Source organism: Muscardinus avellanarius, assembly GCF_963383645.1.
Source record: "Muscardinus avellanarius genome assembly, chromosome: 5".
Classification (NCBI taxonomy): Eukaryota; Metazoa; Chordata; class Mammalia; order Rodentia; family Gliridae; genus Muscardinus; species Muscardinus avellanarius.
In genome coordinates, this window is record NC_137790.1 from 90,295,795 (window position 1) to 90,311,875 (window position 16,081).

The 16,081-nt window shown below is 41.9% G+C and overlaps 1 protein-coding gene across 1 annotated transcript in view; it reads left to right on the top strand.

The window, feature by feature from the left end:
- The window catches only part of MCF2L2 (MCF.2 cell line derived transforming sequence-like 2), a gene marked incomplete at both ends in the record, with an annotated part of 233,944 nt that overhangs the window by 39,887 nt on the left and 177,976 nt on the right, over positions 1-16,081 (top strand). The window contains one exon of the mRNA XM_080696562.1: positions 9-123. Within this exon, the coding sequence (XP_080552688.1) occupies positions 9-123 (115 nt within the window). The remainder of the gene's footprint in view (positions 1-8; positions 124-16,081) is intronic.

Here is a 16,081-nt window from a genome sequence, read left to right on the forward strand (position 1 = left end):
CATTGCAGGAGGCCGGGGGAGGGACGGAGCTCCCATCATCACTTTTCCAGAGTTTGTGGGGTTCAAACACATCCCAGAGGAGGACTTCCTGAATGTCATGACCTACCTGACCAGCATCCCCAGGTGAGCTGAATGCAGTGTTCTGCTGCTGTCTTAGTCACCGGCCTGGCGCTCTCTCTCATTCTCTGCGGGGCAGGGCGGGGTTGAAACGGAGTCTTCCAGGAGCACAGTTGAGGCCGCCTCTCCCATCACTCAGGAACAATGGATGTGGAAAGAGATTGGAAAACAGTGGTAAGAAGGTATCGGGTTTGACAGTGCTCCAGGTGGCAGTATTTCATAAGCCCTGCTGAGTGAATGAAAAACCCATTGAGCCCCCCCCACCCCCCATGTCTCCTGGGTTCATTCAGGCTGGTTGCTCCTGCCCAGGGTGAGTCTGGCTTCTGGGCCTCATTGTCCAGGACACATGACCATTGCACAAGGCGCTCATGCCAAGGAACTACCTGATTTCCTTTCTGAAATATGGAGATAAGGAGAAGAATTGAGGGCATAGAGCAAAAAAAAAAAAAAAAAAAAAAAAAAAAAAGGCCAGGGATAAAAGTTTTCCTCAGAGCTCAGCCAATGAAGGAGATATATTCCAGCTCCTGCTACCTCTGCTCTGCAGCCCAGGCCTCACAACTGTATGCCATGTAGTCAGCCCATCCCCGGGTCTCCAGAGGTTGTGGTGTGGGACAGAGTGCTTACTGGTCACCACATTTCTCAGAGACAGAGCTGGGCATAGGACCTCCCAGCCCTGATCTTGACAGTACCTGGGTGCACTCCCCAGCAGGGCCACTCAGTCCTGATCCTGACAGTACCTGGGTGCACTCCTGAACAGGGTCACCTGCCTGGCTATTATCCCTTGGTTGACAGGGAGTGTGTCAGGATTTACACAACAGCCTTGAACACCTCTTGTGCCTGTTTCCCATGTGCATTATATGATTAGAGATAAACACCAACTTTGTGCCTGGAGCCCTGCCCAGCAGTGGAGGTTAGGATATTGATTGTCTGAACCAGACTCAAAGGGTTTTTTAGTTTGGGTTTTTCTTTTACCCATCCAGCTTCCTCAAAGAAGGCTATGGTTTTGTTTTTTGTCTTTTTAATACACTTCTCCAAAGAATCTAAAGTTCAGTATTTAGATTGTATTTTACCAATTCCGTCCTCTCCTCCTCCTCTCCCTTCCCAACCCCTCCTCTATCTCCCAAGTCTGCATTAATATGGAGTCCTGAGCACTGAGGGAAATCCCTGCTTACATCGAGGGACCGAGGTTGGGGCCTCCAGGCTCTCTGCTCAAGCAGCGCTCTGTAGGAACCCCTCTCCCCCTCCCCCTCCACCCAAGGAAACCGCCCCACCCAGTCCTGCTTGCAGACTTGATTTCCACAGAACCCTGAGCTTCTGCCTCTTGCATGTACTACAGCTCATATATGGAAATTATTTCCCCTCCTCCACTAGATTGAGGACTTTTCAAGAGCCTGGACTGATACTTTTTTTTATTATGTTTATTGATTTGCAGCCCTTACACAACATCTGGCATATGCTAGGTTCTGGAGAGGCATTATTGGTAGGATTTCCAACTCTGATACAGACTCTTGCACACAGAAGGTGTTTATTTTAGGGTAAGAGGTGTGTACTTACAAGGGGCAGGGAACCACCGCTCCTCACCTCTGCCTTTACCTCCCTGGGTTTTAAGGAGTTGAACTTGGACTTCCTCTTTGGCCCATTTTCATTTCAGGACAATGGCCTATCGGTTTAGAAATTTCTGTGGCAGCAGGAAGAGGAGGGCAGACAGGGGGAGTCAGACGGGCAGTGGGTGCTTGAGCCCTATTCTTATGTTTGTCTTAAGCTTATTGTCTAATTTTCCTTATTCCCCATGGATACTGCCAAACACGAAATCAAATGGGTGATTTTCATCTTGCGTTCACAGCATTTTCTGAATTGCACCAAGGACTGAAGCAGTGTAGAGAAGCAGGAGGGTTATAACCCTGCCCCACTGATGCACGGGATCAAGGGCTACTGTTTAGACCGACTTCCTTCCTTCCTTCCTTCCTTCCTTCCTTCCTTCCTTCCTTCCTTCCTTCCTTCCTTCCTCCATTGTGTCCTTGTATAATTTTTTGTAGTATTAGATTTTTCTTTTCTAGCATGCAGGCTGTCTCTTGAGAAAGAGCAGCTGTCAGACCAGTTATCCCCCTTCCTTTTCCTGCTTTTACCTTTCAACATCAAGCAGAGACAAAGGGTAAAAAGGCCTAAAAGGGCATTTGACCTGAACCTTGATTGTGTTCATGGTTCAGGTTCCAAAGGATGAAACTACCCTTATTTGTCTTACGATTTCTGTTTATTATCATTTGCATCTCCTTGACTGTTACCTGGTTACCATGTACCAGAGCTCTTCCCAGGTGGAAAAATATTTTACAGGAAGTTGGCAGAGAGGACTCATGGCATAGAACAAGACAGTGTTTATACAAGAGAAAAGTGGCAGGATGTTCAAGGCAGGGAAGGGTTAGCTCTGTGTCTAAAACTAACAAGGCTCTTCCGCTGTGGCTGGCGTGGGTGAGTGCAGAAGGCTTCTCTTCCTCTTCACGACTTTGTGGATTGCCCACTGTGTGAAGGCCACCATGTGAGGTGTTATAAAGGACCAAAAAGGCCATGAGAGAGAAAGTGTCTGGAATCTTAGGAAACTCACCTTTTATCACGATATTTATTAAAATATGTAATTAAGGTGTTATAGGTGCTTAGAAGACAGAAAATTCAAACAAAGTACACAGAAGCAAGCAGAAGCAAAAGTCAAGCAAAAAAAGAAGCAAAAGTCAAGCAGAGTACACAGAAGCATAATCCCAGTACTTGGGAGGCTGAGACAGGGAGATCACAGGTTCAAGACCACCTTCAGCAACTTAGTGATACACTGTTTCAAAATAAAAAATAAAAAGGGCTAGAGGTACAGATTGGAGATAACATGTGCGCGTGCAACAAAAAAGTCACATTAGAAAAATAAAACAGGGAAGGTTTCAGGAATAAATGGCTATGAAAGATGGGAGCATTTCCACCGGTAGATATGGTGGGGATGTTCCAGAGAGAGCGCTCCACACAGACCAAACTCGGACTGAAATCCAGGTGTAGAGAGCCGCAGGATCTGGGCCAAGTGGCCGTGGCTTTTCTTCCTTTCTCCCTTGGATGTTAAAGTTGTAATCAGAGCATTTGGGGGGAGTTACAGCCCATCCAGGTTGACAGGAACAGACAGTGGTGAGACCTGAGAACGGAGGAGACAGGGGGAACAGTGGGCAAGGCCGCAGCCACCCAGGTGAGGAGCCCGAGGAAGAGGCCTTCACAGGGCCCGAGGAGGGCGAGATGAGTGGCTTGGCGCTGTGACGTAGAGTGAGCGGGACGAGGAGGCTGGCGACTGGGCTTCTGCACTGGGATAGGTGCAGTGGTGGGTGATGGTGGGAAGACTCGACAGAAAGAGACAGGAAAGACAGGCAGGGGAGAGAAACCGGAGTCTTATAATCACATCTGTTGCTTTTACATATCTGGGCGTGTGGCATTCAGGCCTCATTTGGTTTTGATGGTTTCATCTTGTTTTATCTTGCTGATTTTTCTGCCTCTCACTTATCAGTCTTTCTAGGATGATGGTTCTCAACTTTGGCTGTATATGAGGGTCACCTGGGAAGCTTTTAAAACTTCAGCTGCCCAGACCAGAATTCAAAGCAATTAAATCAAGCTTTCTGAGCATGAAACCTGGATTCCACAGTGATTGAAGCTTCCAGGTCCTTCCACTGTGCAGCCAGAAAGGAGAGAGAAGCTGTGGTGAAAGGGAACAGGAGTCTGAGATGGGTGAGGCAGAAAACTTGGAATTGGACCTGGCTTTGGGATGGGGTCGGGAAGAAATGCGGGAAACCATGTTAGGGTCCGAGAGTCACCCCCTTACCCAAATAACGAAGGACACACCAAGGTTGCAAATCACAAGCAGAGTTTATTGTGCTGCAGCTCTTACTGGCAAGCCAGTGGTCGAAACTCCTTCACTAGCTTGACTGTCAGTAGAGGAATTGCCCAGCAGCTACCAGAGGGAGCCTCTGGCCGAGCTAGCGTTCAGCCTCAGTAGACAGCAAGGAAAGTGGTCGGAGCTCGACCCCGAGCACACTTCAGGCTCTATATTTATAGCCCCTGGAGGGGTGGCTACACACGTCACAGCCCGCCAAATAGTAGGATACAACCAATCAGATAAAAAGGTAAACAAGTACAACCAATGATTTCAAAAGAAAGCACACACACACTTGAATTACAGCAAATAGTTTTAAAGGACAGCCTTTCTACGTCACTGCCCACCAAGGAGTGACTTTCTCTTTCATGCTTGGTTACTATGGTAACCTTCAGCTCGGCCCTTGAGTACCAGGTGTTTTCTTTAGATAAGGTTTGTGGCGAGCTTGGGACTCACTTCCAAGAAAAATAGCTTCAAATAGCTTCACTCTCTAAACTACTTTATACTGTTTTAAAATATTTCAAACTTTAGTAATATCCTTAAAATAATTTCTAACAGTAACTTAGGTTTTAAAATAAAACAACTTTTAACATTAAGGTAGCTGGGATATAAGCAAGCAGTTTCACAGAAGCCAGAACTCAGGCAGTTATCATAAGCAGGAACTTATAAGTTGTACTTTATATTGGCAAGTGGGGTTACCGAAGCAGAGACTCGCAGTTTTAATTTTATCAGGAGAGGGGAATGTTTCCTCACAGCACTCTTACATGTTTTGTTACTCTCTTACTTCTACAATGGTCCTACTTTAATTCTAATATCCTGCTTTCTTATTTCTCTTCCTGCATTCCTTCAACCAAAAGAGCACACTGTACCAGAACTTTTACTTTTGTCTTTACTGTTTGTATTTCTACTCTTCAAATACAATATATGCAAACAAAACAAAATCCAAAACCCAAACAAACAAATAACAGCAACCAAAAACAAAAAAAAACCAAAAAAAACCCCAAACATCCAACTTCCTGAGCATCCTCGAACCTGGGATTTCTTTGTGACTTACTTGTAGTACATAGAAACGGTTAGATTATGAACCATTCTACTGGGTATAATGGCACATACCTGTAATCCAAGTACTTGGTTAGATCGAGACAGGAGGATCACAGGTTCAAGACCAGCCTCAGCAACTTAGACTTTCAGCAGCCTAGCAAGACACTGTTTCAAAAACAAAGAATAAAAAGGGCTGGGGTACATCTCAGAGGTAGAATGCCTCTGAGTTCAAAACCCCACAACATGTGCACATGCATGTGTACACACGTACACACACTCACACACATTATAAACCTTCCCACATATATCTCATAGTATTAACAAAATACACATAAACACACACACATCATTACCATATCACCATTACGTTTGTAGCAACAACTGAGGGGGCCTATTTTAACGTACTGGGTGCATATATCATATAAATTATACTACAAATAGTGTTCATAATCTAACTTATAAAAATAATAGAATAAATACTAGAGATCAACTTCTCAGGGATATTCCTATGCAGTGTTATTGTTTGGCTCTGGAATGTCCTCCAAAGATCATGTGTTAAAGGCTCGGTCCCAAGATTGGGGATCCTGGCAGTGGTGGAATCTTTAAGCTTGGGGACCTAGTGGGAGACCTTCAGGTCACTGAGGGGTGTGGCCTGGAAGGGGATAGTTGGACCAGGCTCTTTTTTTCCTTTCTGTCACATCTTGGCCATGAGGTGAGCAGCTTTTTGCCTTGCCACACACTTTGACCATGATGTATGACCTTCACAGCCCAAAAGCAACCGGACAAACCAGTCATGGACCGGAAGCTTTGAGGACACATCCCGAGTGACCGAAATCTCCGTGGCTGGTTGGTCCTGTTGCTTCTGGACCTGTGAGCCAAAAATAAGCCTTTCCTCTGAAAAGCTGGGTCTCTCAGATATCTTGTTATAGTAACTGAAAGCTGACCAACACTGAAGATAGTTTCACTTAAAACATGTGGCCTGAGACTACAGATCATAGCCAGGTGGTTTGAAAGCATTAGTAAAATAATGTGAACCACAAAGATAGTAATTATTTTAAATCAGTTACAACTCTGATTTAAATCACCCCAAATCAACTCTGGTGTAATTCAGCTGAATTTGTATTACTCTTTTCTTCTATTAGTCTCCTTTTATTTATAGTTCTAGGTTCATTATTAGAAAGGGATTAGAGCAAACACATTTGTTACATGGTATATGAGTCATGTTTCATAACAGTATTAAATTTATGGTTGTTTGTCATGTTAAATTTCTGTCACAAAGAGAAAATACCTAAGATAAGCAACTTATTATTTTTGTAGTACTGGGGATGGAACCCAGGGGCATTCTACTTCCAAGCTACATCCCAGCCCTATTTTTATTCTTTACTTTGAAACAGGGTCTCACTGAGTTGCAGAGGGCCTCACTAAGTAGCTGAGGCTGTCCTTGAACTGCGATCCTACTGTCTCAGCCTCCCAAATGCTGGGATTACAAGCGTGCATCACCATGCCTGCCTAAGATAAGCAACTTATAAGGAGGAAAGATTTATTTTGTCTCATGATTTTAAAGATTCCAGTCCATGGTCACTTGGTCATATTGCTTAGGGCCTGTGGCAAGGCAACATCATGACAGGGAGCACATTGTGGGGTGAGGTGGGGAAATCTGTTCATAGCTCGGAAGCAGGGGGGAATGGGGTTGGAGTCCCAGCAATCTCTTTGAGGACACACCCCTAGTGACTTTTCTTCTACTAGGCCCCGCCTCTTAAAGGTTCCGCCACCACGTAATAGCATGATGGGCTGGAGATCAGTCCTTTAACACATGGCCTTTGAGGGACATTTAAGAACCAGACTAGCTAAGTGTGGTGGTACATACTGCAATCTCAGTACTTGGGAGCTGAGACAGGAGGATCACAGGTTCAAGGCCAGCAACTTAGCAAGACCCTTGGCAATGTAGTTTCAAAACAAAATAAAAGCCAGGTGTGGTGGCTCACGCTTATAATCCCAGCATTTGGAAGGCTGAGATGGGAGGATCACGGTTTGCAGATGTCCTCAGCTACTTAGTAATGCCCTTTGCAACTCAGTGAGACCCTATTTCAAAATATAGAATAAAAATAGGATTGGGGTGTAGCTCAGAGGTAGAATGCCCCTGGGTTCTATCCCCAGTACTGCAAAAATAAAATAAAAATAAAAACAAATAAAAATTTAAAAACAAAATTTAAAGGAAAATAATTTTCTCTTTCAAAATTATATAAATATAATTCAAAATTTATATATATATATAGAGAAGGGGGGCGTGGTGGCGCATACTTGTAATTTCCGCGCTTGGGAGGCAGAGACAGGAGGATCGTGCAGGTTCGAAGCCAGCTGCGCTGGCGTAAGAGACCCTGTTTCAAAAATATAAAAATAGGTCTGGGAGTGTAGCCCGGAGGTAGAAGGGCTTCCAGGAACCCCAGTACCACCAAAAAAAATTATATATATAAAATTATATATATAAAATAAAAAGGACTGGGGTGGGTTGGTATAGTTGGAGGTAGAATGCCCCTGGGTTCAACCCCTAGTACAAAAGACACTTTCTATTCTTTTTTTCTCTTTTCTTTTTCTTTCTCTTTTCTTTCTTTCTTCTTTTTTTTTTTTTTGTAGTACTGCAGATAGAAGAGAAATTCTACCTTTGAGCTACACCCCCAGCCCTATTTTTTATTATTTATTTTGAAACAGGGTCTCACTGAGTTGCAAAGGGCCTTACTAAGTAGCTGAGGCTTTCCTTGAACCATGATCCTCCTGTCTCAGCCTCCCAAATGCTGGGATTACAAGCATGCACCACCAAGCTCGGCTTTTCTAAAAGATTTTTTTCTATAGTGAATTTATTGAATTTATTCAATCTAGAATGATTTTTCTACATCTATTTTCCTCACATAAAGCATGATGAATAGTCTTTGGAATGAGTTGTACTTTCTTTTACAAGTGGCAGAAAATTCCGTGGGGGTACGTGTGCTTTAGGAAGGGCTAGAAGGAGAATTGTTGATATTTGACTTGTCAATTTTAATGAGACTTGCTTCTTTGTGGTGAAACACAGAATGGGATTCTAACAACTTTTCCATTTTAGAAACAAACCTTTACCAAAGGGGTAAATTCAATCTGGACCTTTTTTTTTTTTTGCACTTGAATTTAGGGGTGTTCTATCTCTGACCTATAACCTCCAGCCTTTTTTATTTTTTATTTTTATCTTAGCTTATTTTTTCAGAGTGTATTTATTTATTTATTTTGTCTTTTTGTAACTGAGCACCACACCTGCAAAGCAGGCACTTTGCCACTGAGCTACATCCCAGGTTCTATTTTTTTATTTTGAAACTAGTTTGCTAGGTTTCTTTTCTTTTCTTTTTTTTTTTTTTTTTTTTGCGGGTCTGGGGATGCAACCCAGAGGCATTAGTCCTCCAAGCTACAGCCCCTAGCCTATTTTTTATTCTTTATTTTGAAACCGGGTCTCACTAAGTTGCGGAGACCCTCACTAAGTTAGTTGAGGCTGTCCGCGAACCGCGATCATCCGGTCTCAGCCTCCCGAATGCTGGGATTACAAGCGTGCGCCACCACACCTGGTGTGTCTGTTAGGTTTCTGAGGCTGGTCTTGAACCTGCGATCCTCCTGTTCCAGCTTCCCAGGTACTGGGATTATTGGCATGGCACACACCCAGCTAAATCTAGGCCTTTTATTATTACAAAGACCATGTAAAAGCCCCTGGTTTTAAGTGGCTTTGAATAGTATTATGGGCAAAAGTGCTGCTTTGAGTGAGGCCCTAGGGTAAAGTATGTTTTTCCTTGGACTGGCTATGAAATTGTCCCCTGAAGAGTCAGGGAGCCAGTTCCATAGTACTGGGGATTGTCCCCAGGGCCATTCTATGTCTTAGCTACACTTCCAGCCTTTTTAATTTTTATTTTGAATCAGGAACTTACCAGGTTGCTGAGAGTTTCACCATGGTTACTGTGGCTGTGCTAGAACCCGGGACCCTCCTTCACAGCCTCCCAAGTCCTGGGGTTACACGTGTGGCCACCATGCCTGGTCTTGTCATTGCTTCCTAGTAGAGTGACCTCGTGTGTGTGGTGGCTTTTCTTCTTGGCTTGCTCAGGTGATGGCTCTTGGAATACCTCTACTGCACCCTGTCTGTGACTCTAGTCCTGTTAGGATAGAAACCTACATTCCCTTTTCTGACGTGTCCAGTGCAGGCTTCTTTAGATATTCAGAACTGGACCTTGAGCTTGGATTTATGAGTGCAATGGCCATAAATATCTAGGGTTTGGTCTTAGTGGTGTTATCAGTTATAACAATAATAGCCACAACTTGCCACATCCGCCTCCTCCTATTTACTATGTCATGTGGGCGCTTGTGGGGATGGTGTGGTTTGAGGAATTGTAATGAATTTGAAGAAGAAATTAGCTGAGATCTTAGCTATAAAATTTGTGAGTGTTGCCTTTTTAAAAATCAAACTTTGGGCAGGCATGGTGGCACACGCTTGTAATCCCTGCGCTTGGGAGGCTGAGACAGGAGGATGGCACAGGTTCAAAGCCAGCCTCAGCTACTAAGTGAGGCTCTCAGCAACTCAGTGAGACCCTGTTTCCAAATAAAGTATAAAATAGGTCTGGGAGTTTAGCCCAGAGGTAGAAAAGCCCTTGGGTTCCACCCCCAGTACCACAAAAAAATCAAACTTTGGATGGAGAGCAGGTATTTTCCACTAGTCCCAACACACACACACACACACACACACACACACACACACACACACACAGAATAATTAGTGGCCAGTCAAGTGTCCCAAGACTCTGAGTCACAGAGGGCTTGGCTTCTTACTGCTTACTGTCTTAGAGTGCTTATTTACTTACTTGCTAATTATTGTATGACCTTTTACTATTTATTATTTACTGTCCCATGGAGCCCTGAGAAGATGGGGAAGGAGGATCGTAGTACCACCGCTGGATCAGTCATACCCTTCTCAGAGGGCTGCAAGCACCACACAGATATCTTTCTGAATAATCTTCACACACTTCACTGGAACAATACCCATTTCATGAACTTAGTAAAACTATACATTCAGTGTTTTCAATCAGAATAGTCTAGGTCAGAGGTCAGCAAACCTTTCCTGTAAAGAACCATAGAATATGTCAGGTGTGGTGGCGTGTGCTTATAATCCCAGCATTCGGGAGGCTGAGACCAGAAGATGGCGGTTCGCGGACAGCCTCAGCTATTTAGTGAGGCCCTCCTCAACTTAGTGAGACCTTGTTTCAAATTAAAGAATAAAAAATAGGGCAGGGGGTATAGCTCGGAGGGCGAATGCCCCTGGGTTCCATCCCCAGAACTGCAAAAAAAAAAAAAAAAAAAAAAAAAAAATCTTAAAAAAAGAACCATAGAATAGCAGGCATGGTGGTGCATGCCTGTAATCCCAGTACTTGGGAGGTTGAAACAGCAGAATCTCACATTCAAAACCAGCTCCAGAAGCTTAGCAAGAATCTCAGCAACCTATCAAGACCCTTAAAAAAAAAAAAAAGCAGGGGGAGGAAGGTTGGGGTGTAACTCAGAGGTAGAAAACTCCTGAGTTCAATGCCCAGTATAACACACACACACACACACACACGCACGCACGCACCCCTAGAGAGTAAATATTTTAGCTTTATGGGCCATATGGCCGTCTCTGCCTCAACTATTGGAGTTTACAGTTATAGCTCAGAAGCAATCATAGACAATAACTAACAAGTGAGTGTGGCTGTGTTCCAATAAAACATTATTTACAAAGATAAGAGTGAGCTGAATTTTTACTTGTAGCATTTATTAAAAAACACAGGTGGCTGGCCACATCCCAGGATTTCTGATTTAGTAAGTCTAAGTGGGGCATTTCTAACAAGTTCCAGAAGATGTTGCTGGTCTGGATCGCTCTTTGAGAACTGGTCTAGTCCAATATCACTTTCAGAGGTGGATACAGAGAGGAAGAGGGAAGGGCTTGTATAGCTGTACACACATGCACGAAAACTGGTGAAGGGCAAAATTTAGGATTCATATAAGGACTTGGGTTTTCTGGCTACGGGGTCAGTGCTATTCTGTATATCATGAAGCTTTTGTGTGATGTGATGGTGGTTATTGCTATGATACTAACACATGTTTATGTCTGTATTTCTTTACCCATTAACTTTAGTTATCTGTTATTTCTCCCAGTAGAAATGAATTTTGCATATTATACTTTATCTTTCCTTCCTCCCTCCTCTTACTCTCTGATTTTTGTTAGTTACATCATTATTTTTAAATTACATACCAGTTACCATTATAAATTTAAACAACATCTCTCTGGTGACCTAGACATAAGTTAGACAATATTGTCTACTATGTATTTCTATTTTGCTGACTTAGATTACTTTTTCTGTCTTTTCTTTGATTATTTCTTCCTTCCAACTCTGCTTTTTGCTTCTGGAACTTTGTGTCTTTAACCTTTCTCACATATTTTTTATTTCTTTATCACTATATATTTTAATCATATGTATATAGTGAATTGTCTTTTGTATTTTTGCCCCCTTTCTATTAAGTTTTTATCTTTATTTTCTTCTGAATTTCTATGAATTCTTTACATAGTAAGTATATTAGCTTTTAATCTGTGATGTGTGTTGCATTTCTTTTTCTCTAACCTTTTTATATGTTCTTTGACTTTGCTTAGGATATTTTTTCTGTCCTGCAAAATGTTTGTGTCATCAAGTGTGTCATTTCCTCTTATTGCCTCTGGATTTTGAGTCATTGTTAGAAAGCTTTCCCATGCCCAGTTGCAGAGTATTTCACTCATGATTTCCCAGGGAGAGTATGTTTGCTTTTTTTGCAGTTATCTCTGATGCCCTATTGTTTGTTTGGCCTCTCTCTCTCTCTCTCTCTCTCTCTCTCTCTCTCTCTCTCTCTCTCTCTCTCTCTCTCTTCCTTCTTTTTCTCTCTCTTCCTTCTTTTTCTCTCTCTTCTTTCTTTTTCGCAGTACTGGGGGTAGAACCCAGGGCATTCCTCCAAGCAACCTTCAAGTGACACCCCCAGCCCTATTTTTTATTCTTTATTTTGAAACAGGGTCTTACTGGGTTGCAAAGGGCCTCACTAAGTAGCTGAGACTGTCTGTGAACCACCATCTTTCTGTATCAGCCTCCCAAATGCTGGGATTACAAGCGTGCGCCACCACGCCTGGCTTATTGTTTATTTTTATATGTGGTATAAAGCACAGATTTAGCTATATCTTTTTTCTAAGTGATTATTCAGTTACCTGAGCATCAACAATGAAAAAAATCCCGATCTTGGTGGTTGAAGAGTTAATTATCTATTCATAAGTCAGTAACTTTTAATTATAGAGGATTTAAGTATGTTTAATATATGGTAGGGTTAATTACCACACCCACACATACACACCTTTTTATTCTTTTCTTTTTTTGTACTGGGGATTGAACCAGAGACATTCTACCACCGAGCTACAAACTCAGACCAGTTTTATTTCTTATTTGGAAATAGAGTCTCCCTAGGTTGATGAGAGTCTCACTACTTTCTGAGGCTGTCCTCGAACCTGTGATCCTCTTGTCTTAGCCCCCACAAGTACTAGGATTACAAGCGTATACCACCATACCTAGCTCACATACAAACCTCTTAAGCTTTTCTTAGTTTTTCAAACTGTTCTTGCATGTTTTCTTTTTATATGCCTAGCTCAATTTAAAAAGAAAAACACAAGAAAAACAAAGAAGAGAAAATAAAGAAAGAAAAATCTTGTTGGTCTTGTCATTGGAGCTGTATTAAATTTTTAATTAACTTAGGGAAAAGTGTCATCTTTTTGTTGTTAAAATCACTCTACCAAGAAGCAATTTCTTTTTATTTGTTCAAATCTACTTTAGTGTCTCTCAAGAGTATATAAAGTTTTTTCTTTGTATATTTATGGTGAGGTTTGTTTTTAAATATTTTATGTTTTGTTGCTGTTGAAAATAGGATCTACATTATGTTCTTTAATCATTTTTTGTACTGTCTTTATTATGTTTAGATATCAATGTAATATATGCTTCATAAATATTATTCTTTCTTTCCTTTTTTTTGTGGTACTGGGGATGGAACCCAGGGGCATTCTACCTCTGAGCTACACTCCCAACCCTATTTTTTATTCTTTATTTGGAAACAGAGTCTCACTGAGTTGCAAAGGGCCTAAGTAGCTGAGAACTTGGAAATACATAGATGATCATGGATTAGGAAGAATTCCCCTGTGAAACAAACCTTCTGGGTTTTGACAACTTTCTCTCTTTCCTCTAAATTGGTCCTGTTTGAGCTTCACATTTCTGAGGGGGTCAATTTGGTAACATACATATTTTTAGGACATTATTTATGTCTGGATTTTCAAATTCATTTGCATAGAGGTCTGCAAAGTAGTTTCTCAAGAATTGTAGATACCTTGAATTTCAGTTCCCTTTGCTATTTCTTTTTAGCTCCTCATCTTTTTTTGTCTTACTAAGTTAGCTAGTGACTTATTTATTTCACCTCTTGCTTCTTTTTGCCTTTCCCTTAGGCACCATTTTTCTTTTTTCCTATTTTTCCCAGAAGCTTTGACTTTCCATAACTCTCTTTTTGAGTCCCTTTCAACTCTGTGTCCTGATGCTCCATGACCCTTCTTTCAGTATATCTGCATCATGGGTGAAGATTTTTTCCCCTCTTTGTGAGTGGCTTTATTTATCTGAATGGCTTCTCCTGGGGGTGGAGTTTTGCACACACTGTTCTGCCTTCTCCCTGGTTCAACACCCATCCTGGATTCTCTTCAGAGAAACCACCTCCGTAAAGGAAGTTCTCAAAGATACAGACCAGGGCAAATGCTACAACCAGCTGTGTTCTATTCACAAGCTGAGAGCGGGCAATCGTACTGGCTGGTCCAGGTATGGCTCTTAGAGCGGGCCTCCCTTGGAGGCTTGTTTAAAATGCAGAAACTAGGTCTCACCCCAGACTTCTTGAGCCAGAATTTAACAGGACCCTCAGGTGACTAGAGTTGAGATTAGAGTTTGAATGACATTTTTATAAAGAAATTTATGTGAAAGTCTATTCTAGAAGTTGCTAACTATGGAAGAAGATCTTAATACTCTCTGAAATTTGTTCATTTATTTAATATTTTTGCCTTCAGAGTTCTCTCATATTTAAGGATAAATATGATTTTTTAACATAACCAGTGTTGGGCCGGGCATTGGGCCAGCCGTGGTGGCACACACTTGTAATCCCAGCATTCGGGAGGCTAAGACCCGAGGATCGCGGTTCGCCGACAGCCTCAGCTACTTAGCGAGGCCCTTCACAACTCAGTGAGACCCTGTTTCAAAAAAATAAAAAGACTAGCCAGGCGTGGTGGCACACGCTTGTAATCCCCAAGCTTGGGAGGCGGAGACAGGAAGATCGCACAGGTTTAAAGCTAGCCGTGCTGGTTTAAAAGACCCTGTTTCCAAATAAAAATATAAAAAATAGGTGTCTGGGAGTGTAGCCCGGAGGTAGAAGGGTTTCCAAAAACCCCAGTACAACCAAAATAAAAATAAATAAATAAATAAATAAATAAATAAATAAATAAATAAACTAAAAAATAGGGCTGGGGGTGTAGCTTGGAGGTACAGGGCCCTTGGGTTTCATCTCCTGATCTCCTGTGTGTGTATGTCTCCATTGTTGCTTTTTTTAAAAATTTGTGCATTATATTCATACATCATATTTGGATAAAGAACTTGTGTGTACATACATGTTCACATCACTGATTTAACCCCTACCCAATTCCCACCCCATTCCCTCCCCGTCCCTCCTTCCCTTGCTTGGCTTAGTGGTTGACTTCGATATGTTTAAGTACATTGTGTATTTTAGAGATTTTCCTCTTCCCCCCTCCTGTCTCCTCCTTTAGGTTGTATCGTTTGCTCCTCTATAGGATTTCTTTTTTCATCTAGAGTTCCTCCTGTGACCTATTTCTCCCTAGCTCTCACATATTAGGGAAAGCATCTGATTTCTTATTTTTTTGTGACTGACTAATCTTACTTAGCATAATGTCCTCCAGTTCCATCCATTTCCCTGAAAATTATGTAATTGAGTCTTTTTTGATGGCTGAGTAAAATTCCATTGTGTACATATCCCACAGTTTTGTAATCCATTCATCTGTTAATGGACATTTTGGCTGGTTCCATAGTTTGGCAATTGTGAATTGTGCAGCCATGAACATAAATACGCATGCATTAGTTTGGTAGTTTGGTTTTCTTTCTTTTGGGTAGATACCCAGAAGTGGTATTGCTGGATCAAATGGTAGATTTGTTCCCATTCTTCTGAGGATTCTCCATACTGTTTTTCAAAGTGGTTGCACTAATTTGCAATCCCACCAACAATGTCTTAGAGTTCCCACTTCTCCACATCCTCGCCAGCATCTGTTGTTGTTTGTGTTTTGAATGATTGCCATTCTAGTTGGAGTTAGGTGAAATCTCAGGGTACTTTTGATTTGCATCTCTCTGATTGCCAGTGATGTTGAGCATTTCTTCATGCATTTATTGGCCATTTGAATTTCTTCTTTTGTGAAGTGTCTTTTTAGTTCACTTGCCCATTTTGTTATTGGATGCTTTGTTTTCTTAGTGTTGAGTTTCTTGAGTTCTCTGTATATTCTAGATATTAGTCCTCTATCAGAGGTGTAGGTGGCAAAAATATTCTCCCATTCTGTTGGCTCTCGATTGAGGTTCTTGACAGTTTCCTTTGCTGAACAGAAACTCTTCAGTTTCATGCAATCCCACGTATTGATTCTCCTCTTAATTTATTGTGCCTTTGGGGTCTTGTTGAGAAAGTGTTTATCTGTGCCTATGTGTTGCAGTGTTGGACCTATGCCCTCTTCAAGGAGTTTCAAGATCTCTGGTTTGATTTCCAAGTCTTTGATCCATCTTGAATTGACTTTTGTACAGGATGAGAAAGTGGGATTAATTTCCAATTTTCTGCATATGGTTAACCAGTTTTGCCAACACAATTTGTTGAAGAGGCTATCTTTTCTCCAGTGTATGTTTTTGGCCCCTTTAT